The 24,142-nt window shown below is 43.1% G+C and overlaps 1 protein-coding gene across 1 annotated transcript in view; it reads right to left on the reverse strand.

The window, feature by feature from the left end:
* Positions 1-16,452, reverse strand: part of KCNK12 (potassium two pore domain channel subfamily K member 12) — a 46,056-nt gene extending 29,604 nt beyond the window's left edge. Inside the window, exon 1 of the mRNA XM_055000527.1 lies at positions 16,110-16,452. Within this exon, the coding sequence (XP_054856502.1) occupies positions 16,110-16,452 (343 nt within the window). The remainder of the gene's footprint in view (positions 1-16,109) is intronic.
* Between the last annotated feature and the right edge of the window lie 7,690 nt (positions 16,453-24,142).

Consider the following 24,142-nt stretch of genomic DNA (forward strand, 5'->3'; position numbering starts at 1 on the left):
AACATCATCAAATGAGACTGGATAATTGTAGTGATTTTCCTCCTCCCAAATGTCAAAATATACAAGCATTTCCTAATGCACATTCTTGATTTACTGCACTAATTTCTCTTTCCTACCCAAGCTATCTCATTGATTTCTATGACAGAACACTCTGCAGTGTCTCTTCTACTATGGACATGCTGTCAGGCAGCTACTGATCAAGGTCCAATCTGAACAATCCTCATTTGTAAATATAGAACTATATGACCTGAATCAGAACAGAATTATTTCTGACATTTGTGAGCAGTTGGAAGCCTTCTGATCTGACAGTGATTTTGATGCCTTGCTCTCTGGTGGTTTTAATTTCTCAGCATCTGTGGCAGCAAGAACTGACTCAGGAGATACATGCCTGACAGGGACATCATCCAAACAGAACAGTTAGTTCACCTTCCCACCAAACAAGGCTGTTCTGATTGGTAATTCTGTCTCTCGTGTCTCCACCTTCTTGGCAATTATTGGACCATCTCACTGATTTTTGGAAGGTTTTCTAATTCTGTATAAGCAGGGGTCTTGTGTTTGTGAGAGATAGTGCATTCTTTGAGGCGATGTCCACAGTCTGTTAGGTTGTGGCTTTGCTTGTAGGATAAAGTGGGGAGAAAGAGACAGGCCTACATCAAGAGACAGGGGGCTCTTGATGTACATGAGGCAGTTGGTGTAAAACAGGGGAGGGATCTCTTTTGAAGCACAACTCTAATGAGTGAGTAGGGGAGATAACCCTTTTCTCTCCTCCCTACTTCACTCCATGCCATTGTTTGATATAATTCCCCCTGGCCAGGATCCAATGCAATCAGATGAGTCAGAAGAAAAATGCTGAAAGGAACAGAAAAGGGGTGTGAGGGGCAGGATCTAGTTCCTCTCACCCACAAATTCCATTCCTCCCCCTCCATTTTGCCTACATTTTGGTCATCTGCACAGGGAAGGAGTTAGAAGGAGAATAGGAAAAAGCAACTGAAAGAGTAGGGGGACATGGCTTTGCACCACATGTCAGGTAGCTGAGAAAACAGTGCTGCTAAGCATGTGCATGTCTGAAGACCCCCCAAGTTTCAGAGAGATTGCACCCTGGGAAGGGCATGATCCATGGGTCTCCCCCTTTAATGTCACTTTCTCTTCACAGTGGCAAAAATTGGACTGTCTGCTGGAAGCTACTTTGAGGGGTTACAAACTGACCATCCCAATGTCCAATACCCACCAAAGCTGCAAGGGACATAGTCCTCACTGTCCTCTGAAGACCCCCCAAGTTTCAGAGAGATTGCACCCTGGGAAAGGCATGACACATGGATCTCCCCCTTTAATGTCACTTTCTCTTCACAGTGGTAAAAACTGGACTGTCTGCTGGAAGCTACTTTGAGGAGTTACAAACTGACCGTCCTAATATCCAATACCCACCAAAGTTGCAAGGGACGTAGTCCTCATTGTCCTCTGAAGACCCCCCCCCCAAGTTTCAGAGAGATTGCACCCTGGGAAGGGCATGATCCATGGGTCTCCCCCTTTAATGTCACTTTCTCTTCACAGTGGCAAAAACTGGACTGTCTGCTGGAAGCTACTTTGAGGGGTTACAAACTGACCATCCCAATGTCCAATACCCACCAAAGCTGCATGGGACATAGTCCTCACTGTCCTCTGAAGACCCCCCAAGTTTCAGAGAGATTGCACCCTGGGAAAGGTATGATCCATGGGTCTGTCCCTTTAATGTCACTTTCTCTTCACAGTGGCAAAAACTGGACTATTAGCTGGAAGCTACTTTGAGGGGTTACAAGCCAGAAGGAAAGACAGTTCAGACAGAGTTCAGACAGTCCATGCCTATGTTGTCAGGGGAATTGATTGTAAGGTGCCAGACTGTCTGGCTTTATGAAGGGCTGACAAATGCCACGAATAGGGCTTGGAACAAACACATGTTTGCCGGGAATGGCGCCTCACGAACAGCTTGCTCACAAATAGCGGATTGGGACGTTCGTGGCTTTTTTTGGTTTGTATTGCTGTTTGTGGCCATCTCTAGATGGGAGTCTTCACCCTAGCCAATGGATGTCCAGCCAAGGCCACTGCTCTTAAGGTCTGAGGCACTAGTCACCACCACTCGCATTTCCAAGCTGTACTTTTAAAATGAGGCCTAGAAAGATGATTCATTCTCTCCTTGTAAAAATACAGAACCCGGCTTGCTCAAGATCCAAAGCTTGTGACAGATGGAAGATTTTGCTTGTTTGTTGAACTCAATAATATAAAGAATAAAGCCCTGCCCCTAAGCAGGGTTGCACCTGCCTGAATATTCACAGATCAATAAATTAGGAGCATTCCTGCTGGGAACTTGGAAAGAGTATAAACTTGTTTTACTTACCAGGGTCAATTACACTCCATGGTGCAGCTGTCAGTCAGTGGAAGTATAAAAAGAAAACCCAAACCCATTCTGAGACACTGCCATCCTGTATATCATATGCAATCAGCATAAATGGAAAAGCTTTTAAGAAGAGAAGATATATAATAGATACGCACACGTGGTCTTTCTCTGTGTGTGTCTCTGTCTCTCTCTCTTTTACACACACACGGGTGTAGCAGGGAAGGAGGCATGGGTGGACATGCTGTGGTATATCTACTACAGTGGGCAGTTTAGTTTGACTTGCCCCAGAACAGTGTTTTTTGTTTGACACTGTCATGCAATCATTCCCCATCTGTTTTTTTCCAGCCTCACAGCATCCCCCCCCCATCTTGCTTTGGTATAACCTTTCAAGGAAGATCACTCTAAAAAAAGTTTGGTCCCGATGTGGAAGGGAAGGCGTGGATTTTCTGACTTCTTCTGCCCACTCTAGTGCTATTACCCCTCACTGTCCCCTTGTGTCTGCCATTCCCCTCTTTGTCTTTGGTGGGCTTTTTACTGATTTCCTTCCTTCCTTCCTTCCTTCCTTCCTTCCTTCCTTCCTTCCTTCCTTCCTTCCTTCCTTCCTTCCTTCCTTCCTTCCTTCCTTCCTTGTCCAGCTTTCTCACTGAGACCCAAGGTGGATTACACAGTGCAAGTCAATAGCTAGGACATTCAGTGAAAAAAACAATAGTGTATGGATTGCAACAATTTGAAAACCAACATAAATTCAAACCCAGAGATAAAACATTGCTGAAACGAAGCATAAGTAATTAAACAGGACATCTTTAATGACGCAGAAACTACCCAGTAGGAATATATTTATATCAACAGACAGTATCCTGTAGAATACTTTATGGCCCTTGTCTCTTATGAAGGCATTTCTCTGGGCCATTTCATATAGCACAGCCCTATTACTTGAGTTTTAAAAACAAGACCTATTTGTGTAGTTTACAGAATGCTATATTATACAGCATTAAAAACACTATGGCAAACTAGAGACTACATTTTTTAAAATTTTTAAATAGCACGAAGCCCTCCACTGGGGAACTGGCAGATGTGAGGAGATAAGGAGGGCAACACTGACAGTGCAGTCCTAAGTGGAGTTACTCAAGCCTAAGCCCATTGAGTTCAATGGGCTTAGACTGGAGTAACTCTTCTTAGAATTGCACTGTGAGCGTCCCCTTGTGTAGATAATCTGTTGCCACTGCGAATGCTTCTGCATTTCACAGTGGCAATTCGTGCACAACAGGGAATTGTCCTGTGTGGAAGTAGCCATAATGGGATTCAGTAAGATGTAGTTTTCACTGGGACGTTTCAAAGTGTATCTAAAATGGGACTTACTAGGTTTCTCAAGTAGCTGTTCTATATACAAATATGGTCAAGGCTGCTGCTAACCCTCCCAAAGAGCCTTCAGAATGATTTCTCTGTCGTTCCTCTTGCCTTTGAAGCAGAAAAAGAAACAATACATAAAGCTTTGGCTGAATCCTGTTCCAAGCCTGGCAAAATAAATTGCAAAAAATCAGCAAGACAAACAAATCTTCCCTGAACCAGCTATCATTTTCAGTGGGTGATTCTGAGTTCTGGTATCAAAAGAGAGAGAGATAACTATTTCCCATGACACCTTTATCATGATAATAATAATCCTGAGCTTCCTCGCAGGGTGCTCTAACTGAGCTAGGTTCCTGATCTGTGAAGGGACCAGAACTCTTTAAAGTCTTGTAGAGATGCTGCACACACTCTGAAGTGCTGTCTTGAAAAGTACAAAGAAAGCTGGACTATAAATTACATAAGTAATAAATATTTAAAAATATTGGTAGAAGCACAACAGAACTTGGGAGTGAGAGTGGGATGACAAAGAAAGGCCATGTGTGGAGACAAAAGGACAGAGGGAGGCAGAGTTGGTTCGAGAGGGAAATGTATTTTAGGTGTCTATATGCCAATACTAGAAGCCTCTGAGCCAAAGAGGGGGATCAGGAGTGCTTAGTGTTAAATGACAATTTATATAATTGTGGGTGTCTCAGAAACATGGAGGAATGGGGAAAATCAATGGGGTACAGTTATCCCTGGGTATAAGCGCTATAGGGAGGGTAGGGAGGAAAGGTTGGGGGAGGTGTTGCTTTGGATAGAAAGGGAAAGAGTCAAATAAGCTAGAAAACATTAGGGAAATTAACTCCCCAACAGAAGCAATATGGGTGGAAATACTAGGCCCTGGAGGTTACTTAAAAGTGGGGGTGTCTGCCTGATCAAACCTATAAGGCTCTTCTCAATTGCTAAGGATGTGAGCGAACACAATAAAGTTTATATGAAAGCAGATAAAGTTGTGCTTCCAGATTACTTCAGCTCCCCCCCCCCCCCCCACATTGACTGAGTAAACATGTGCTCGAATCATACTATAGAACTGAGGATTCTAGACATCATAAATGGCTGTGCACTGGAATAGCTGGTCACAGAACCACCCAGACTTGGTTCTGATTGGTAGAGGGGGGGGGGGTTTGAGACCTGGTGCCAGATGTAGATGCAGTTGATCCAAGTGGGAACAGCCACTGCCATGCTATTATGTCCAGCATTCATGGAGATGGAAAGATACCCCTAAAGTCCAAAACAGGAACATTTGATTTCAAAAGAGGGAAGTTTTCAAAAATGAGAGGACTCGTTAGAAGGAAGCTGAAAGGGAGATTCAGGAGAATCAAATCCCTAGAGGATGCTTGGAAGCTATTTAAAATCACACCAATGGAAGCCCAGATAGAATGCATTTTCCAGCTTAGGAAAGTACTGCCAAATCAAAAAAGGATGTCTGAGCAGTTAACAACTCAAGTTAAGGAAGCCATGAATGGCAAAAGTGCTTATTTTAAAAAATGGAAGGTCTGCCCCAATGAAGTGGATGGAACGGAATACAGGGTCTGGTAAAAGAAGTGTAAGTTGGTAATTAGGCAAGCAAAAAGAGGATGTGAGGAATAGATTGCTAAACAATCAGCATTCTTTTAAGTATAATCAGAACAGGAAACTGGCCAGAGAGGCAGTTGGGCCTTTGGATGACCAAGGAATAAAAGGACAGCTAAAGGAAGATGGGGAGATGGCAGAGAAGCTCAATGAATTCTTTGCATTTGTGTTCACTGTGGAAAGTACAGGGCATGTACCCTGGTCAGAGCAACTATTTTCAGGACTCAGGAACTGAGTCAAGCTGAGGTGATGAGAGATGAAGTTCTAGACCTACTGGGGCAAATAAAAGCCAGTAAGTTTCCAGGTCCTGATGGCTGACACCCAAGAGTTCTCAGGGAACTCAAATGTGAAATTGTTGATCTACTAACTTGTATATGTAACGTGTCACTAAAATCAGCCACTACCAGAAGACTGGAGAGCAGCAAACGTTACACCAATTTTTAGAATAAAAGAGGAGAACCTGGAAATTATGGGCCAGTTACCCTTACATCTGTCCCAGACAAACCAGTAGAAAGAATTATTAGGCACATAGAGGAACAAAGCTTGCTGAGGGAAAATCAGCATGGCTCCTACAAAGGGACATTTAGAGGCAGTTAACCTCTGAATACCAGTGCAGAAAGAAATATCAGGGAAGGTGCCTCTGTGCCCTGTTGTTGGCCTCCATAGTAACTGACTGGCCTCTGTGTGAAATGGGACACTGGACTAGATGGACCACTGGTCTGAGCCAGCCGGGCTCTTTTTATGTTCTTAGGATTTGGGGAGCTGTACAGTTGCCCACAACTAAACACACTGCAACTCCCCCTCCCCCAGCACAGCCGCACAACTTTCAGGCAATGGATGTGAAGACTAATTCTTCCCTGTCTTTGGTCCTGGGTGACAAGGCTGAAAGGAATATGAAAGAGTCCTGCTTGACTCCCCTCTCAGTATGAAATAGTAGATTGTCCCAGAGGTCCCAAGACCTGCTGTTCCTGGTGGGAACAGATTGTCAAAGTGGTTCCAGTTGGTGGTGGTCCTTTGCCTGGCTGTGAGCCTTGGCAGATACCCCTCCATGTGGACCCCTAATGCCTGCTTGTGTTCAGGCATGATGTTCCCTGCCTCGGTGACCTTCTAGCTGCTGACACCAGACTGCCGGCTTGTACAAATGTGTCTAGTTTGAAAGCACTAATACATTATTCAGTGTTAAAAAACATTGCAATATTAACACAGCCATAGTCATCATTTTCTTTTGTTTCTCAGTTATTAACTGCTTGACTGATAAAAACACTTCCAGAAGCTCCCATGTAGAGCAAATAACTACTCTTTCCCCCCACAGAATTGTCAAAACATGATCTTGCAACTTTGAGACATGATCTGAGTTTGATAATAATATTGTTAGATGAAAAATCTGGCGGGATTCTTAAGAATAGTCACAAGCCTGTGCTCTTCGGCTACTAAAACAACCTTCTTTTTAGACATTTGTATAGCTTGATTGCTGAAAGCACTCAATTCATGGCCCTTGATGGTGAGGGGGCTAAGCCACGACACTAGAATTGACGTCACATCCCATCTGTCTGGATGGGGCAGAAGAAAAGAATCATGCAGCTTGCATTTGAGTGGAGAAGTGTGAATGTTGCTGCTGGGTAGGAAGGCACATTAGTTTGGGGGGAATGATGGGAGAACTAGCACTGTTCCTGCCTGCTTCCCTTCTGCTCGACTGAGATGTTTTCCAATGAACAGAAAAAAATTATAAGAACTGGACATGATACCAAGCTAGAAATGACTGAGAGAGATCCATAATTAGATCTCCTTCTTTTTCTTAAACACTAAAAGCAGCTGTCAAGGATGAGGAAAGATTTGGATCAGGACTGTGGCATGCAGGAGGGAAGGGGGAGTTTCAGATTCCCCCCTATGCCCTATTGCCAATCGCAGACATCCCCCTCCCCAAGCTGCTTTTTACCCTGCAGAGGAAAATGAACAATATTATGCAGGTACAAAAGAGGTTCTTGCATATTGTCTTTCATGGGGCAGATAATAGATCTAGGAACAGAAGAGTCATGATTAGAGTGTCAGAAAAGGATCTGGGAGGCCCAGGTTCAAATCCCCCTTTGCCATGGAAAATTGCTGGGTGATATTGGATCAATCACACACTCTCATACTAACCTACCTTATAAGATCCAGTTTGGTGTAGTGGTTAAGAGCGCAGGACTGTAATCTGGAGAGCTGGGTTTGATTCCCCACTCCTCCACTTGAAGCCAGCTGGGTGACCTTGGGCTAGTCACAGCTCTCTGGAGCTCTCTCAGCCCCACCCACCTCACAGGGTGTTTTGTTGTTGGGATAATAATGGCATACTTTGTAAACTGCTCTGAGTGGGCATTAAGTTGTCCTGAAGGGCAGTATATAAATAGAATGTTGTTGTTGTTGTTGTTATAAGGTTGTTGTTGAGAATAAAATGGAGGAGAGGAGAATGATGTAAGCAACATTGGGCACCCATTGGGAAGAAAGGCAGAATATAAATCAAGTTTTAAAAATCTTTCTCCATTATCACAGCCCTGATCCTGATTTCTGCCCTTCCACTGTATTTAGCATTTAAACACACACATTCACAGAAGTGTTGATCATAGACCCCGTCCCTGAGACACAGACTAGACTCTGTATATTAGAGATATGGGGGGGGGGGCAGGGAGAAGCAGTGACCTCCCCCCCCCCATGCACACATGCCATGGTTCTGATTGAAACTGAGACTTCCCACAGTTGCCAAAGTTCTGGAGATCCCGAAAACTACATCCTTCAATAACCACTTGCCTGTGTAAATAAGCAGATCCTGTCAGTGACCTGGCAAATGTGGCCTTCTGGTTCCAGTACTCTCATCTCACAGAAGACCTGATCCTGAAAATGGGCTGCCTCTGGTCCTTCCTCAGCAGCCCAGAATATTTTTCATTTTCCTTTGAAGGATTGGTTGGGAGCACTTTCACCTCAAGGAAAAGCTCAAGCATTTGTGGAAGATGCAGGGGACGGAGGAGGAGGGCATGACAAGAGGTTTATCAAATTATACCATGGGACAGCGGGGGGGTGGGGGGGATGTTTACCCCTCTCTCTTAACAGTAGGATTTGGGATCATTAAATTTAGGGCTGACAAAAGAAAGCCCATTAGCTTAGCCAAGCTTTTAAAAAGAGGTACTCAAGGCCATGAGAGCTTTATGGAGCTTGTATGTATAGAAGAGGTGTGCCTCTGAATACCTGGTAATAGGGACAAAGAAGAAAGGAGAGCCATTATCATTGTGCCCTCTTTGTGAATGCTGAGAAAAATGTTGCTGTCCAGTGCTGGAAACAAAATGCTGAACTTGATAGAAACTTGGTTTTCTTCAGTAAAGCACTTTTTGTATTTTTATTCATTCACCAGTCAGGGAAGGAGGGAGCATGAAACAATATTAAAAATGGGAATGAAAGTATACTCAGTGGCCACTGTTCTGTCTTCACAACTTGTGACTTTTTCTCAAGTAGTGCTATTTTCTAATCTCTCTCCTCCACCCCACCCGTCAAAACTGCTGTTCTGTTCAGATGGCTTCCAGAATGAAAAACTGGATGAAACTCATTTAGGCATGCTCCGTGACGTATTGAAGGAGCGCAGTGTTTGACAGTATTAAGGGCCTTTGGGTTTTATCAGTGCATATGTTGGCATTATCCTTTTTAAAACTACAAACAGCACTGATATTTGGGGAAGATGCTTCAATTAAGTTCATTTTGTTTCTTTGTGCCATTCAAAATCAGATTTGGAGAGAACCATGCCATTAAAAAATTATCTGTCTATAAGAAAGCTTTATTCGGAGCCTTTCTTGTATTCTGCTAATATTATTGGCTGTATGGGAGATTTAAATGATATTATTCAGGTATATTTTCCATGGATCTCCTAGGGAGCTAACTGTCAGTTGCTTGAAGTGAATGATTGCAGAGACTTAAGTTATACATGTAACAGCATACAAATTGTGTTTGTGCTTAGAATACAAATACCTAGCAAATGGACAGCAACTTGCAGATCTCATTCACAGGCCCACTTTTGTACCTTGGAAAGGTACTGTGGACTGGTTCAAACAACCATGCTAATCACTTTTAAATTGTGTATCCCCTTGTGTGTGTGTGTGTGTGTGTGTGTGTGTGTGTGTGGATGGGCTGCCCCAGATCAAAAATAAAACTTTCAAACAGTTTCTTCTCAACTCAGGCATGTTATTTTTCAAGGTATCAGTTCACTCAGGCAGCTCTAGATCAGCAACTACTAAGTTGTCAAACAAAGGAGAGCTGTTATGGTGTAGCAGTAGGAGTATCCGATTGGGCTGTGGGAGAGCCGGGTTTTAATCCCCTCTGTGCCATGAGTGGCCTTGGGCCCAAGACTTACTCTCTGCATAACCTACCTCACAGGGCTGTTATTGTGAGGATCAAGTGGAGGAGGGGAGAATAATGCTGCAGAGTGCTTTGCATCCCCATTGGGGAAAGAAGCGGGATACACATTTTTGAAAAAGGATATGCATAAGTGAAATGTTGTGGCTGATTTTGACAGGGTCAGTGCCAGCTGATGATGGGGAGCCCTCAGGCAAGGTGCCCTCCACAGGCCCACTCAACCTGGAAGACGAGGGACATGCAAACTGAAAAATATCTTCTTGCTGCCTCAGGCTTTCTTGGGTGCCCCATGCAGTGTGAAGTGGAGACTATGAACCCTTTGCCAGTCTTGAGGTCCTAACAAACACCAACCTCACCACCCTTTGTAGCCTAGTGAATACTGATAAACCATTCTTGCGTGATTTGTCAAAATTAAAGGGACACTTTTGAAAAGTGGTTGAGCTGGGAGATAGCAACCCTTAATTAGCTCCTCTCCCATTTTTCTGCATAATTTTATAAATCTTTGGTCCCCTTCAGCATTTTCTTACACACTTATACACTGTATCTATTTACTTGCTTGCTATATTTGTCCAAAGAACGTGGGGTGCTCTTCATGTGAGACCCCATTTTATCTTCCCAATATAAGGAGGAGTTTCTGCTGAGAACGAATAGCTGGCTCAAGACTACCCTGAGAGTTCTCTTAGGTATAAGGGTCCACCCTCATATCTCTTTGATTTAATCAAATCTGCATTGGCTTTCTTCTATCCTGCAGATATCTCTGGTCAGGACCCAAAGTCACATGTCAACATTATAGGAGGGAAAAAATGAACAGAAATTGAGTTTTCCTTTTCACTTCTGCTAAAGAAACAAGGCATTTTGAAAACTGAAAGGCAGCTTGCCTCTTTGGCAACAGATAGATCAAGATGAGTAGCTGTGTTAGTCTGTCTGTAGCAGTAGAAAAGAGCAAGAGTCCAGTAGTAACTATAAGGCTAACAACATTTGTGGTAGGATATGAGCTTTTTTGACTCATGAAAACTCATACCCTACCACAAATTTTGTTAGTCTTATAGGTGCTACTGGACTCTTGTTCTTTTCTTTGGCAACAGGAAGTGTTGCACCAAAAATAACCTACAGCATCTCCAGCTGTAGGCACCAGTGTTTTTTGTTTGTGCGTATATCTTTTGTGGAGTCTAGCTTTTGCATGGAATAGCCGCTTCCGATTCAAGCATTTCCCAGGAGCCACCTCTTTGACTAAAACAGCCTAGCCTCAGTATACCTTTATCACTACTACTTATTAATGTTACCAACTAGCCTGGAGAAAAACACCCAGTCCCTTTAATAAAGGTTTAATGGGGTGTTATTTACCAGGTGATGTTATTTACCTCTGCCATTTCCACACATTAAATCTCTATTAAAGGCACAGGACATTTTTCTCCAGGACAGTTTGCAACCCTACTACTAATTGTAAAAATACAGTGTCTGCCTTTCGGTTTTTCACCTTATCCCTAGATCCCAAGCCTTTGGGCAGGGACATGTACTGTGCTTCTGCACAATAACTGGCATGATTTAAGCATTGCAAAGTAATGGGAGCATTCATTTTCAAGTGAGCCAGAACATTTACTGGTACTTTGATCTTCAAGGTGGCCCTAGAAAACACTTTTCTGTCTTCAGTTGGATTAGAAGGAAAGCCATACTACAGCTGAGTGAAGGCAAAGGGTTAGGATTCAAGGCCTCTTTTGTCACCATAAGAAGTAGGGCTGCTAGAAATCCAAGTGGGGGCAGGGGATCCCCAACCTCCGCCCCCCCCACCACTCACCTGGCTGGCAGTGGGCAAAGGTGGAGGAACAGACCTCCTGGGAGTATTCCTGATATGATGATTTGGGCCTCCAGTGGGTGGGGCCTGTGCAATGATGTCACTCCCAGAAGTGACATCATTACAATATGCAAGGGGTGCATGAGAGTAAAGAGGAGAAAAAGGTGAGTGCCAGGTCCTCCTCCTTCCACCGGGAGGATAAAGGGACCTGGCAACCCTAATAAGAAGTCTTCCATTGGCAGAAAAGTTTCAGGTGGGTAGCCATGTTGGTCTGCAGAAGAAGAGGAAGATTTGAGTCTAGTAGCTCCTTAAAGACCAATGAGATTTTCTAGAGTTTAAGCTTTCAAGAGTGAGGCTCCTTTCATCAGGTACCATCTGACCATCAGATTTTTTTTGTTTCCTGAAGAAGAAAGTTTCCCTCTTGAAAGCGTACACTCTGGAAAACATTGCTGGTCTTTAAGGTGTTACAGGACCCAAATCTTGCTCTTCCAGTGGCAGAAAAGACTCTACTGGCACAGGAGAGATGAATTCAACCACTACCTTCTCATTGCAGCCGTGTATTTTACCTGTATTTTAATCCAAGTAGGTCTCTCAATTCCTCACATTCCACATGGGATGCTGCTGGGGGAAGGTAGGGTGGATCCACACCTGCCAGGAATTGCTGGGGGAAGGTAGGGCGGATCCACACCTGCCAGGAACTTCTGCTGCAATTGCATAGAATACAGTTCCATGTTTTTAAGTGGATAAATCTAGCTTGGAAGTCAAAGGCTGCAGTCCTGAACTCAGACCCATTGAACTCTGTAGGACTTGCTTCTGAGTAAACACATCAGGCAGCATGTCACTTAAGTCACATTAGATGCCACTAAAAACCAAAGAAATTTTATTCATTATTTGTGTTGATGTTGATTAAAGATTTTCTATTAATTAACCAGCTGAGTGTTAATTGGTTAATAAAATAATTAATCAATTTAATGTAAATAAACATGCATATTGCTACAACTTCAGCATAAGAGCTTTTCTGAAATATTGAGGAAAGTGTGAGATAGCTTGCAATCTGATAAAGAAAAGGTACTGAGTAGAAGAATGGCAGGGTCTCCCCGCCATTACAGATACCAAAATAAAAGCAATCTCAAAAATAAACAAGTGTGTCTTTTACTCTTGGTCCTCTGGATTAAAATTGCCCACAGCCTCATTAACCAACTAAAGCTTTAGAATGATGGTTGATCAAACCAATTGACACTTCCAGACTTGTATTTTAATACGTATTTGTTATACTTGTAAACAGCCCAATGTCCAGGTTACTCAGAAAGATATCAGTGAAACGAAGAGCTATGAAAGAATTTGCATTCAGTAAGCTTCTAATGTTGAACAGAAGTTTAAAGTGACATTCAACAGCAGCATACATTATTTGGGTCAGGATCAGCATGCCTCTCACAGTCTTCAATGGGACAAAAGGATGCAATTAGGAAGTATTTCTCTCAAACCTTTGGTTGTTGTACAAAGGGTTACAAAGAAATGTTTCGTAATTGCATCCTTTAGTCTCACTGGAGACAATGAGGCACACACTCATCCTGCCCTAAATATGCGTTGGCGTTACCGAAAGGTAACTGCTGGGAAATAACAACAAAGGAAAAAGATTGCCATCCTGGCCTCCTTGTGAACCTCCCCGAGGCAGCCGGCTGGCTACCGTCAGCAGACAGAATGCTCAGCTGGATGGATCATCGGTATGACCCAGTATGTCAATTCTTATGATTTTATGCTATGTTCATCTCTAAGCAGTTATGCAATTACTGCTGAGCAACCACTAAAGTTAAATTATCAGAAGCAAAGAAGTGCAGACTAAGGCCTGATTGGTACACACAGGAGAATGAGGTGGCAGAGACCTGAGGTGGTAGGTAGGTCTGGGCCATGTCAGATTACAGGTGGCAGATGCCAGTTGTGAATGCTCATCCAAATTAAAAAAAAAAACAGAAACAGAACACCTCGTAGCAAACAGGAAACATGCATAGCAGGGAGAAAAGTTATACCCCCTTATCTGTGCTCATTTTCTATTTGCAGTGAGTGTTTGTTTAATGTAGGGTTCCAAATGGGGGTCCTACACAGTCCTCTGCCTGCAGCCTGAAAGGATAAAGTTCATTCCAGCACTGCAACACGCTGCCACCTCATTTGCCTGCAAATGTGACCTGGCCTAACTCTAGTGCAATGTGCAGTTAGATGACAATTTCTATCAGGTTGAAATGCTACTTGCTTCCCAGAGCAAAAGGAAATTTCAGAGCAGTGGGGGCCTAGCTGTTATAGAAAGCTGACTTCCATATGAGATGTGAGTAGTGATGGCCCTAGAGAGGCTTTGTTTTTTAGTAATATATGTTATGCATTGGGATACAGGCAGGTATCAGCACAGACACCACCAGTCTTTAAGAAAGTATCGATTTCCACCCAAACAAGGCACATACCCTATTAAAACATCAGCACTCCCCACCACAGAATTGTGTTTTTTTCAATTACCACATTCCAACTCTGCTGAATGATTTTGTACCAACTTCTCCCCAGACAGTAGCCACCAGTCATCAAAGGGCCATCCAACAGCTAACCCTTAGTGCCCATGAATAGAATATCTTTAGCTATACAAAAGCCTACAGGTGGTTCTTTTTTTCATTTAGCCCAGCATAGTTCCTGTTATATAAGTAAATTCCAGGGTAAATCCTGGAGAAAAGCTGGACAAGTATGAGATCCTGAGTTAGATTTAACTTCTGCCACTGAATTATGAATTATGCTATGGAATGGACCACATGTTTTATGTGCACATTTTGTGTGCCATTGATGTTGGAAATCTTTCCCCTACAGGAAAAACTAACCAACGCTGCAAGGACACAAGAAATCTGTCTGAATCTCACCTGTGTTGCATGGGTTATTTGTCTTGCTTGGAAATAAGTATTTAACATTCTGATTCATGCTGAAGCAGTGTTAGATAAAATGTCATGCTGATCAGAATAATCTCCCAATATGTAGGAATCTCTCTTTTGTGAGTAGAGAATTATATCATGTAAACCTCTTGCAATCTAAACTGTACCACTCAGCCATGAATTTAGCACTTCAGTAAGAACTAGGCTGTTGAACTGACAGGGATATAACAACAATAACAATAACTACACTTATATGCCGCTCTTCTAGACAGATTAGTGCCTCACCCAGAGTGGTGAACAAGTTAATGTTATTATTATTCCCACAATATAGCTGGGGCTGAGAGGAGTGATTTACCCAAGGTCACCTACTGTACTCATGGCAGTAGTGGGATTTGAACCAGTAGAGTGCTGATTCGCAGCTGAACCACTTAACCACTGTGCTACAGCAGTTATTACCATATATATATATATATGATGTCTGTCTGTCTGTCTGTCTATCTATCTATCTACACACACACACACCATATCCCATATATGAAAGTTGGAACATGCAGGAAATTTAGCATTTATGCCCCTCCCTAGTCTCCCTGGATCTAAACTGCATCAGTTGCTCAGAGTAGGGGAACACCAGCTTCCGCCCCCCTCTGAGGCACCCTTACTTTCAAACCACTTTCCAAACTCCAGTTGCTATAGCAACTTAAGAAAGCTTTCTAGAAAGAAAAACAACATGCCACACTTCAGAACCTTAGCCAACTTACTTCATCAAAGCGTAGCAGCTGCTTATTTTTGTTTGGATTTTTGAATTTTTGAGTAACATGCCTGTTACTCAATCCGTGGTTTTCTTTTCCCCCTGGGAAAAAAGTGATGCTAGCAAAACAGCATATATATGTTCTTTCCAAATGCTACTGCGCCCCATTGAATCATTTCAGCTCTTCCATGCCTGCTTACTGTGTTGCTTTCATTAAGAGCATTTTTCACATGTAACACCCCAAAACAGGATCTCAGGATTTCATGCAATATTCTTATCTCATATGGCTGTTATTAAAAGAATGGTATGTACACCTTAACCATTAGAAGTTTTATATTCTTATAGACTGCTTTAAGTGCAAACCAATTTCATCCTTACATATAAACATATATTGAATTTACTGTCTTTCTTTTGTAAATTCACATTAACATTATTCCTGTCCTGCACAGTCTTATATTGGGTATCTGATGTGCATCCTTAGTTAAGATATTTAGCAAATCTCACTTAAGAAGAATAGATGGGGAAATAAGGAAAAGAAAGAGAGAGAAAAGAGAACAGAGGCAGAGAGACATGGAAAGAACCACAGAGAACAACAAAACAGAAGGCACAGGGAACTAAGTCAAGAGGCACAGATGAGGGACAGAAAGTAGATGGGGAAAGAAAAAGATGAGAGAGAGAGATAGCAAGAGAGAAAGAAATAAAGAGAATCAGAGATACAGAGAGAGAGAGAGAGAGAGATGTAGCATTTTAAAACAATGTGTACTGCATCGTTCATTGAAGGACATCAGCTTGAAAAGCATTCAACCCCATTGTGCTACTGTCATTGGCTCCCAAAATTCTTCACACATGTGTTCCTATCTAGATGGATGGAAAGACTTGTTGAACATCAGTATTGAGACTATGCATTAGCTAAAGTAGATGGTATGATGTAGGCTCTGTGTGTAGGAAGGAAAGAGAAAAACTTACCTATTGTTGACACTACTGTGCCTACAAAATAGAAAGCCCCTGTGAAATCCCATCTTGGCCGTAAGGCATCAGCCCTGATACCTGCTGCCATGGCTGCTTCATAACTTCGTAAGAAGGCCCTTAGCTCAGGGAGGCTAATGTTGAAGATCTGGCTGAAGTTCTGAAGGGTCCAGTTCCAACGATGCTGAGCTTCTGCTTCAGATGGGCTCTCAATGGCTGAGAAAATAGTAGCTCCAGCGGTCAGATATGCCACAATTAGCACTGCTAAGAGGATGAACCTGCCGTTGTCCTCATTGAAATGCGACACGCAGCAGCAGCCCTTTGGTCGCCTGATAGACATCATCCAAATTTCAGCACCACAGAGGTGACGGACAGCAACCAACACCTCATTGGAGACACCGGCATGGAGCTACCGTCTAGTTAAGGAGACCAAGAGGAAAACTTCATTCTAAGTTCACCAGAAAGGTTTCTTCTCTGAGTCATTGGCTTGTCATGCTTAATGTCAATGCAGAACTCCACTGACCTATGTCCCATAGGGCTCTCTCACATCAGCCTAGGGACAGAGACTTCCTTAAATCCACATTGGGAGTTCCTTTATCCTCCCAGCCCATCACTGAACTCTGGAGTACAGTGGCCATTTGCTTGTAAGCCATGGCTTTATTCTCCAGTCTCCAATTGCTCCGTAAGGCCATATTTCTTGTATTCCAGTCTCTATCCAAATGAAAAACAGATGGATGTTGTTTCTTTTGCCACCTACTACCTAGCAGAAAATGTGCTCAATCAATTATTTCTGTAGTGCTATATTATGGCAGGCAAGGGCAACAAAATCTACTGTATTTTTCTTCCTAAAAGATTTTCAGTTAATTCAGTCACCTCTGTGTAAATAGCCACTAGCTCCCATGGGCTCCTGGTCATCCCTCCTTCTCTTGTAGCTGAATAAGGTTGGAAAACAAACTCCTTCAGTTACACATAGGAAAAGTACATTTTTTTTTGCTCCCTTAGATTGACTAGATTCTTTATGCAAAATGCCTTCTTATGCTCTAGATGCTCCTGGAAAGATACTTGAAGTAAGGGTAGAACAAAATATGCCAGTTGCATTTGACACAATTTCTTGAGGCTGTAGAAGTGCAGATGTGTTGAACAGTTATTGAGATACGGCCTTACGTTGCACCAATTCGTTCAACCAGCCCCCGCATTTCTCATTTGCTTTGGTTCTGCAGCCATCTCCTTGACTTGGAAAACCCTAGATCAATGAAATACCAATAGAACTTCATTTAGGTCTCAGTAAACACTTCACACATCCACATAGATTTATACATACAATGTGTTCTGCTATAGGTTTAGCATGAACAGAACCTCCCCCTACGTCTGTATTGACTTTCTTTTTACTAGCATACAAGCATCACCCCAACATGGACCAAGGTTTTTTGGGGCGGGAAGGGGGTTGCAAGGAGAGAAGAATAATCACCCTTCCCAAACAAAACCAAATGATTACTGGACATGGATTTTTCCATGGAGAAGATTTCAAGCAGAAGACTGAGTAGAACAAATCAGAAGGTCATCCAGTCCAACCCTTTCCTTAAACCAGCACCATCACTGCCCTGCACACACGGTCCCTCCAGATGACACAAATCAGATTACAGCGTGCCAAAAGCAAAGAACAGAAGTGAACAAAATGTACTTTACCATTGAGTATTCCCCTCCCACCTAGGACCAGTCTTTTAGTTCAGGCTTCAGACTCTCTTTCTGCTTCCACTTCCAAAGCACTGGCTGCACAACTCACTGCCCCCCTTCCCGCCCCCTAAATCACAGCCTCTGACCAAAGGTTTCCCCTTAACCTAGACATGAGCAAACACACACCATGGCCTCCTTCAAAGTACACCTGGCCCTCCGGAAGGTGCAGTTTTAAGTCTCAAACGTGACTAAAGGAGCTTCCCGCAAACCTCGAGGGTCCCGTTTCGCTCTTGAGCGAGTTGGCTGCTGGCGGTTGTAACGGCGGCGGCGGCGGCGGCGGCGGCGAGGGAAGTGCGGCTGTTCAGCACCACGGATAGCGCACTGCAGCTCCGTGTGCGCCCGCGACTCGCGTCTGTCCCCGCCTGTAGTTGAGCCGAGGGGGCTGCGGGGCTGTTCCGGCTCCGGCGCTGCGAGTTGATCAATGATCGTTTCCTCCCTCTCATTTATTTGGCGGCAGATCTGTTGGTTGAAAAGCACGCAGAGCGCCCAATCCGAGGCAAAAGGGAAAATGGTGGTTGTGCCCGCCCTGCCCAGGAACCGGGAGCTTTTTGCTGTTCTGTTGCTGTTTGTGCTAGAGAGGCGTCTTCGAGGCTGTTGCTGCCCGTGGTTTATGGAGGGGGGAGGGGGGGAGAGGAGGAGGATGGTCCGCGGCAGAATTATTTCCAGAAGCAACAGTGAGAAACCAGCAGCAAAACACTTCGTGCCGGAGAGGGGTTCGCGTTTTCCATCCTGCGAAAGGGGAAGAAGAAACATCACTTTCTCTGCACATAAAGCCCAGGACAGTTTTAAATCGTCTCGTTGATTCGGAGCGTCTGTATTTTATCTAATCAATACCTGTGCATCTCACATACATAGTTTGATAGATGAGTTTGCTTGTGGATGCACAGATCTATTTAGGGTAAAGTATTCCATATAAAAGAAACACTTCATCACCCCCCATCAACCCACTTTCCTGCTATGGCTGCAGACAGACAGTAGTTATTTTTGGTAAGCTGAAAAAGGCAACATTTGGCTGTGGTGCATGCACTGTTTACTCTGGTAAACAAGTTTTGCAGGTTTCTGTAGTTGTAAAACCTGTAAAACATGTTTAAACAAATGCAATAGTGGAAAAAATGTGTGTGTATACACTAAGGGCAATGATGCTTTTCTACCACACTCCTTCCACCTCTGTTAAAAAGTATTGCCTTTCTCCAAGTCACAAGATGCTTGATCATTTTTCCTGCTTTCCCTGGGAAATGCCTAAATGGGCCAAGGTCTGTGAGGTCAGTTGATCTACATGTAGTCCTAGAGTATATGTGTAATTTCTTAATTTGTTCCGAAGTAGATTGCTTTAGTTATCAGCTTGATCTGCAAAACTATGTCTTTATTAATGTATACATGTACATTGTTGCACACTGCATGTTGCATCGATGCTGCCAATGGATGTCTAGTTGGTCTTTAAGGTGCTATTGGATCCGGATATTGTGTGATGGGTAGTGTGAAAGTAAACCAGTATGCAAGATGCCATTAAATGTTGTAGTGTACATAACAGTAACCTCCACAAATTTTTAAAAAATCAAACTTTCTGCACAATGTTGGCAAGCTGGAATAATCCATTCAGTGGAGATCCACTGATCCCCCTGCAATGTGGCAACCATGTATATGGATCCATAGCTTGGATGTAAGAGTGAAGTCAAAGCAGGAAAAGGGAAGAGGAAAGAGAAGCGGGAAAAGAAGCAGGAAAGGGAAGGGTTAAGCACCTTCTTGCCCACTCACCACATCTCCTCATGAAATCATACCCCCCCCCCCTGCCACTTTGTAGCAGTTTGGCAGAGAACTGGTGTCTCAAGAAAGTGGAGGGTATAGTGCAGCACAACTGTGAAGGGTGTGCATGAACAGCTTGAACAATTGTGAAGGGTGCTTCTATGCTTGAACAGCTGGACTGTAGAAGGAAGTTTGGTTGGTGCAGAAGGAAGTTTGGTTGGTCTTCTTCTCTGCACAACTGTTATAGATATTGCCAAGTGAGAAATTTGGCCTCAGAATGAGATTCTACTGCAAAGCACAGAAATTATGTCAGTGTGGCAGATCATGCCCCTATACTACCACTGAGCAACGTTTGGAGCCTTCCTCCCGTCTGAGGCCTTCCTCCGACTTTTCCATTGGAGGAAAAGCCACTTAAGTCGGAGGAGGTCTCCTTAGGCTGCAGAAAGTTTCCTTGGAGGCTGGTTGAATCCACCACACTGTCCCCAAGTTCCTTGCTTTGCAGAAGAGTTAGAGGGGAGGAAAATAAAAGGCACAGCGTGAAAGGAAGGAAGCAGAAAGCGTGCTGACCTTTCTTGGACTACCTGGTGAAGAAGGTCCTTCTGTGACTGAAGTAGAATGAAAGCTAAGCTCAAATAAGAAGAATGACATGGTCTCCTGGATAACTCTCCCTCTCCAGCAAAGCGAACCTCAGAGAGAACATGCCTCACATCATCCTTTTGCCCCTGCTACTGATTTCCTGCGTACCAAGACAGTCGAAAGGGGACTACTCCATATCAGGAGCTTGGCTCTGCTGGCCCTTGGAAAGTCCATGGCTTTGCATTGCCTTGCCAGTTGATGGCACCGGATGTGCCTTGAAGGAAGAACAGAGAACAGTTCTGGAATAGCCTTACATGACTTCACTGAGGATGATATAATTGCTGCATAGTGCAGTTCTGGAAAATCCCTCTATCTACAGAGCGGCTGTAATCAAAGGTGTATGTAATATGCAGGACCTGATTTCCATGCAAGATGTGATCCAGTGGGGGGAAAGGACAGCCGGCAATGCAAAAATAGCAAACAGTTCCTGTTAGGCAGAGTTAGACCCTTCTAAGGCCACTGACTCCAATTTACTTTAAAGGTTGTTAATTTTGTTTAGCATTATACTGTAAATACTGTATATTGTGCCACTTGTGGGGAGAGTAGACTATAAATTTAATAATAAGTAAAATTAAATAATAAATCTCTTCTTCAGTCTTTTCTCCACATCTTAGGAATAATAGCTCAAGGATCCAGCACTATACAGCATATCTTCTGTCTAGTTGGAGCTGGCTTATGCTATTGTTTCCCTTTGCAAAAATAATACTTAATTTATATTTTAGCTTTCCAAAGTTCCAAAACTGATATTTTAAAAGCCTCTAGAAGTTAAAAACCTCTAAGCTGAGCAAAGGGTACGAGCATCCTATGCTATTAAACCAAAACTGGAATTACCGACAGCTCTTCTGAAGTCTATATTTTAGCTTTGTCACTTGCCATGTTTGTACAAGATCAAGAAAAGAAACATAGAAATCAAAATACCACAAGCATCATGAAGCACAGAAATGCTGAAATGTGATGGTAAACCAACCTCCCTGCATGGACATGGAAAACTGATGCAAGCACATCTAAAATGACATTTCTGTTTTTCACATGAACACATCTACCATAAGAAGGGGGCTGAAAAGTGCTTCAAATGGCTTGTGTAAAAATGGATGTTGTTAAGCAACATAAACAAACAGTTAATCGCATCAAGCAGTTTGAACTTCTAGAAGATGCACACTAGCCAAGGCCCCTGTCTACCTGCTAGGGTAATTTGGGGACTATTAAGTATCAGCTGTGAAATGTGAACTCTACCCAATTTCTCTTACTTTTCAAGTTATTAACATCTGTATCTGTTTGTGTACTTAGATGTCTCGAGGTGAAATTGGACCCTGATAGGGCGTGTGTGTGTGTGTCTTCTCCTCACTTCTAACTTACTTCGTATGTAGGCAAATCTAAGCACTGAAGAAACAATAAATAGCTGATCTCAGGGTGAGTGATGGTGTAAACAAGTTTTGGTAATGGGTAATAATTAAATGTTTTGGTGGTTTCTTCTGACTGTTTCGCTAAATGAGCTGTACAGCCCAAGATAATGTAGAATTAACAGGGTTGTATTTTTTGCTAATGATGTGGTGCTCAGTTCTTCTTGCCTCTTTAATCAGTCATTTTATTATTTAAACATGTTTTAACTGGAATTCAAATATGAGCACAACAGAAGCCCAATTTCCTGTGTATGCTGCATTGTCCTTTTTTAAAAAGGAGGTCTGGGTTGATGAAAGCAATTACTTTTCTAATAGAATAATTAATAGTGTTAGCTTGGTTGTTTGGAGCAACGTGTATATGAAAGAAAGGAGATTCACTTGTCTGATATTTAACTAAGCTCTCTGTCTGAAAGTGGGCCTTAGCCCAGAACATCATAGGCATATAAAGAAATAAAATTTGGTTTTCTGTTTTTTAAGCAGTATATATGCTCTGATAAAGAGACTTTCAGTAAATTTGTTGTCGTGTTGGGTTGGATTCTGCAGTCCATCAGGGGAAGGTACCAATTGTTGCTGATTTTCCTCTTTCCTTAGCAGTCCGTTATGACCTCAGGAAAGTTTATTCTTGGAACTGTGGGACCAGATTGGAGTAACAGCCATCTAGCTTGGCAGAGGGAAAGGGGGGGGACACACTCCCCTCCTGCCTGTTCTGTGAGTGGAGCAGCACTGATGGCAGTGCAAGAAGGTGACTGCTTTGCCCCCTTCTCCCTCCCCTCTGTAGTTTACCCAACATGCATGGCTGTTACTCCACAAGGGATCTATGACCTGTGAAAGGATTCTGAGGCAGGGAGGGTGAGGGGGAGTTGGGACTAATTGTGATCCTTGCATGATCTTTGTTTGTTGTAAATCCAACCCACTGGTTTGAGATCTGATTGGCATGCCCAAGGATAGTGAGTTCTGGAACATACTAAGAGATTGCTTCTTCCTGCACAGTTCCTGCCTCAGTATGCACCCAAAGGAACACACACAGTGCAACCAAGTTGTTTCCAAGATTTCCTTAGCAGTGCCCCAGTGAGCACTCAAATTACATTTTGTGCTCTCTTTAGCAGGCTAAGATCAGGAACAGCCTCTAGCACAGTGAGGTATTATTTTTCAGACTTCCCCTCAGATATTTTCCTCCCTAATCCAGCTCTTGCAGATACAGAAGGTCTGTGAAATAATTTTGGTAAGTTGCACACGTGCTCTTCTGGAACATCCATGTGACTAAGAAGATTAATCAAACATGGTATCATTTGTACAACCAAAGGCTTGTAGAGTGAGGCAGTTTTGAAGGCTGCTGCACCAGAGTGGAACTACCATCCTAAGGGAACCCATCAGAGCCTGAGCCTGAACATCTGTCAGAAATGTTGTAAGGCATCCACAAGACTAGGATACAGCCAAAACTGGGGGGGAGAGAAGAATTTGCCCCAAGGGTACAGTGTCATATAAGATGTCATTTAAATCAAGACTCTTCAGTCTGGATTAGCTTTTAATGGAGTTTTAGTAACACACGTGAACCAAGATTGTTTTAAAAAAACGATGTGTGCTTTCCTCACATAAATTTTGATTAAAATGGTCCCTACAAATTAATCAGCTAAAAGCTACAGATTAATCAACCAACTAAAATCAGAGCCCTCAACTTTAAATGATTGTTTTTTAGGAAACAGCTCTGGGATCTTAGAATATCAAGGAGCCACACAATGAGAGAAAAAATGGCTTCTCATGGGTTAAAACTAGAGTTGCCAGCTTGGCTGGAGAAAAATGCCCTGTCCCTTTAATAGAGGCTTGTGAGTGTTTCACATGCCATCAAGTTGCAGCTGATTTAGGGTCACTCCACAGGCTAAAGGCAAGAGATGGACAGAGGTGGTGTGCCATTGCCTGACTCTGCATAGCAATCTTGGACTTGCTTCATGGTGTCTCATCCAAGTACTAACAAGGGCTGACCCTGCTTAGCTTCCCGATCTAAAAAGATCAGGCTAGCCTGGGCCAGCCAGGTCATGATATCTTAATAGGATGTTATTTACCAGGTGGCATTATTTACCTCTATGCCATGAAAAGCTTCAAGTGCCCATTTCCATGTACTAAGCTACTATTAAAAAGACAGGGCATTTTTTCTCCAGACCTGTAGGAACCCCCTAGTTACAACCATTCAATACACAAAAACTACTATCTCATCTTCCAAAAACCATCATAAAAACCTGTGTGGTGTAGTAGTGAAGAAGCTAGGCTACAAGGCACGAAGTCCCAAATTCAGATCTGGCCTCAACCACATTTACAAATTGTTGCAATAATGTGTATGAAGTGCTTTAACCACTATAAATTCCTACATAGATATTATTACCATGGAGAGGGTTGCAGCTGAGTGGCAGAACACACGCTTTGTAGGTCAAAGGGTCCATTTAAATCCTTGGCATGTCCCCTTAATGAGGGATCTTAGGAAGTGGGATAAGGAACTTTGGAGAGCTTTCACCAATGCCCGGAGTC

This window comes from Eublepharis macularius, chromosome 1 (assembly GCF_028583425.1).
Source record: "Eublepharis macularius isolate TG4126 chromosome 1, MPM_Emac_v1.0, whole genome shotgun sequence".
Taxonomy (NCBI): Eukaryota; Metazoa; Chordata; class Lepidosauria; order Squamata; family Eublepharidae; genus Eublepharis; species Eublepharis macularius.